Source organism: Olea europaea, chromosome 9, assembly GCF_002742605.1.
Source record: "Olea europaea var. sylvestris chromosome 9, O_europaea_v1, whole genome shotgun sequence".
Lineage (NCBI taxonomy): Eukaryota > Viridiplantae > Streptophyta > Magnoliopsida > Lamiales > Oleaceae > Olea > Olea europaea.
The window spans coordinates 13,103,116-13,107,055 of NC_036245.1; the positions used below are offsets into that span (position 1 = coordinate 13,103,116).

Here is a 3,940-nt window from a genome sequence, read left to right on the forward strand (position 1 = left end):
GCCCCACAAACACCACGTTGGTTAGCATTCATTTTAGCTAGGTGCTCCAGTGCAAGGATCGGGTCACCATCAAACATCAACCATTGCAACCAAATCATACTTTCAGAAAAGATATCTTCAGCAGCTTCTTTTGCACTCCCTACACGAGTTTCTGAGACAGCCTCTGTTTCCTCCTCATCACTAGGCAAGATAACAGAGACGAACTCCGCTATTTGACACTTATCATTCTTGACATAAGCAACCAAACCCCGAGGTCCTTCACTTAAATTCTCTTCTGGAACTCCCAGCCTTGCTAGCCTCTGGTAGACACAAAGAATTAACAGAAGAAACATTTATGTAAAACCGACATTGATGAAAAATTCCCAAATAATCGGTTCATATTCAGTAGAAACAAAAACCCAAAAATTTAGAGAAAAGATCACGAATCAATTTTTCTTAAACTCGAAAATTGCGAAACCAAAACTACAGCACTGTCAATCGCAAAATTACGTGGAGAAAAAGAAGAAGATCTATTTCACTTTTTCTTCAACAAAAAAATTGTACCTGAAGAATAAGCTCGTGGTGAGACAGAGTGTTAGACTCTGGCGACGAGTCGATCTTCATCCGGAACATCATCCGAATCCAATCGGCGCAATTACACTTATTATCTCGACAGCTTTCAGTCCCCAGGGCTGAAACTCACTTTCGCTCTATATAAACACAAAAATCAATGTGAATTACATATAAATACAACAAATAAATAGTATAATAGGAAATTTAAGAAGAATTGAAACCCTAGAAAATTTGATGATACCTTCGAATATAGAATGAGGCCACCTGTGTGGATTTTCGCTTCCTACAAGACACGTAAAGTCTGATGTCTGAAGACGGTTTATCAAATGTTCTCTGGAATCATCATCTCAAATACTTTGAATCGGATAAGGTCTAATTGCGTGTCAATTACCCTTCCACTGTAGTTACCAAATTCAATATTTACTATAATTAACTCAAAGCACGATGTGTATTTTAATAATTTTTATGTACGATACGGCCAAAATATTAGGCACTTGTTTGGTACCCATTTTTCCCAAAATACATTTTTCTCTTTCTTATTTTCAATCATACACTCTTCAATAAAATAATATTATACGCAAAACTAAAACTTTTCCTTATTTTCAACCACACATTTTTCAACAATCACTATTACAAAATGCATTTTTACTATGAAAATGAGAAACAAACATGCTCTAGACCAAACTTGAATCGGCTCTCCATTGATGCTCCGCACATTAAACGTGGGCTACTATGTAGGGCTTTCATTTTGGTCCTATTCATTTAGCGCCCGTTTGACCTCCATTTTATAGTTATAAAAATAAATGAAATATTGTTCTTCCTAGATTTTCCTACGCTTTTTGAGACAATTTGTACCATTATATTGTTGTCCCTTGCCGCTACTATAGCATGTTAGAGAATTTCAAATGTTTTGACTTTCTTCACCTTTAACATGATTGTAGATTTTAACGTCTCTTACTAAAGAGTATCTCCAAAGCCGTAGCTTATTTCATTCAATCAACTTTCTATTCTTGCTGTTCAATCTAGTCAATAATGATCGGAATAATTAAAACCATTTGAGTGTGTATTTTGAACACTATTTAGTAACTTTTTTCATTTTCTGCAGTTCCTCTTGCATTGACAATTTGCATAATACACATCAATTTTAGGGTCGAACTAGTAACTTTCACTTTGAAATTGTCCTTGCGTTAGAAATTATTCAGTTATTAATAGGATCGGTCAAAGAAAAAAAATTCAAAAGGGGAGGACGGAAGCTGCCTAAGCTATGCAAGGGACAGTACCTGAACAATGAACTTGTGCTGCCTGCCAGCAAAGATTGACTGCCAAGGTAGGTGTGTGCACTGCATGGCATTGCAGGTGTTCAAATGGCGCATTTTTTGAATTTCTTGAATCAAAAATATGCCATTTCATCTATGGTCGTATCCTTTCATAATTTTTGTTGAATCAGTATAGAAATGAGATGAAATTGATACGAAATACTAAATTAATATCTCCAAATTTGTGTATCTAAAGCATATTAATTGCATAACCTAAAAATGATATGAAATTGATACGAAATACTAAATTAATATCTCCAAATTTGTGTATCTAAAGCATATTAATTGCATAACCTAAAATTCAAATTTACAAAAGTCTCTTTTTGTTCATTGTACTGAATTTTATTTGTTCTTTTGCAATCCAGGTTAAGGCTTGAACAATCCTCTAAAGCTATTTGTTTGGAGTCACTAAATCTTGTTGCCACAGATTTATAATCTAGTTGGCCATTTTTTTCATCATTTCAATATTTGCGAAGATTTTTCAATAGTTTAACAGTGTTATATATCGAAAAATGGAGAGAACGAATCCATGGTAGCAACTATCAAGATGATGAATCAAGACTAGACGAGACTTGATTGATTTGATGGCACTTTGCTCAATGGGAAGAAAAAATAAAGTTCCTTTTAAGGAATTGAACATCTTTTACAACCTGGATATGAGGTTGGAACCAATTTCAATTTTCACATTAAAAGATAAAGATGAAATTGAGGCATTGAAAGGACAAGAAAAATGATATAATAACTAATATTTTAACGACCAATTCTGATCGTTAAAAAATTATTTTCAATGACGAAATTATACGTTTCGTCATAGAAATTGGATGACAAAGAATCGAATTTTAAATTAGTTGGAAATATCCTATAACAACCCAAAAAATAATTTTTAAATCTATATTTTCAACGACCAAATTGGTCGTTTTGATCAGGCACCAAATAAAATATTCCCATCAAAATATTTGTTCATATTCAATGACAACAAAATCGGTTGTTAAAAGCACCGATAATATAGTAAATATTCGATGACCATAATGTTTGTTCGTTAATATAGTAAAATAATAACTAATTTTATCTCTTTGTTAAAACAAAAGAAAACTAATATATTTAGTTGTCGTTATAGGTGACATACAACGACCGATTATGTTTTAGTGTTTGGAGGTTTATGACAACCTGGTTACAGCTTTAGCTTGACGCCAAATTAGTTTTTGGCATTCAACGACTAATAAGACATAGTCGTTGAAGGTGACGTTCAACCACCAATTAAGTGTTGTCATTGAAGGTTTGTGAAAAAAGGAAATTATATGTGATTTTATTCCTTTTTAATTTATTTCTTTCAATACTTATCATATTTCCTTAATTCAAATATATCTTTTGCCAACCAAAATATTTGACATACTTGTAGGCTAATAATTAAGGAAATTTTTTTCAATTACTATTTCAATGTTTCTAATTTTAATTCTCACAAAATATATGTTTAAATTTAAAAGATAAGTAAAAATAAAAAGAGAAAATACATCACGTAAATTAAGTATTCCACTTTCTCTTTGCCTCCAAAGTTTTTTTTGCTGAAAATTGTCATTCCCTCTCTTAATTTACCGTCTTCCACTCTTTGTAGCCTCAAAAAAATTTTCCCCAAAATTATTCATCCCTTAGTTACATCTGCTTAATTGGTATTCTCTCTTTGGCGTCAGAATCGTTCACCTTCTTGAATTCAAAAGCCAATTATAGGTCAGCTAAATTATTATTTGGATAAAACTTTGTAAGTATTATACTAACAAACACTCACATTCAATGATACAAGGAGCATGCTTCTTGGACAACCCCTTGGACGTCCAGGAGGTTGTCCTGGGGGGTTTGCCCATGATACAATGTGGACTACAATCTACAAATGTGTTCTACGTCACTTGTAGGAAAACATTTATTTGATCAATCTCATTGTTTTTTTTTTTTTTTTTTTTTTTTTTTTTTTTTTTTTTTTTTTTTTTTTTTGTTTTTTTTTTTTTCAGTTTTACTCTGATTATGTGAATTTCGTGAGTTGATGATATGGCTCTGGCTTACTGTTTGATAAAATTCTT

General features: G+C 32.2%; 1 protein-coding gene across 1 annotated transcript in view; it reads right to left on the reverse strand.

Annotated features, from left to right (window-relative positions):
- Positions 1–949, reverse strand: part of LOC111399975 (E3 ubiquitin-protein ligase PRT6-like) — a 19,007-nt gene extending 18,058 nt beyond the window's left edge. The window contains exons 1-3 of the mRNA XM_023027454.1: positions 794–949; positions 544–689; positions 3–299 (exon numbers count right to left, since the gene is read on the reverse strand). Coding sequence (XP_022883222.1) covers positions 3–299; positions 544–615 — 369 coding nt within the window. The 5' untranslated portion in view covers positions 616–689; positions 794–949. The remainder of the gene's footprint in view (positions 1–2; positions 300–543; positions 690–793) is intronic.
- Positions 950–3,940: the final 2,991 nt, after the last annotated feature.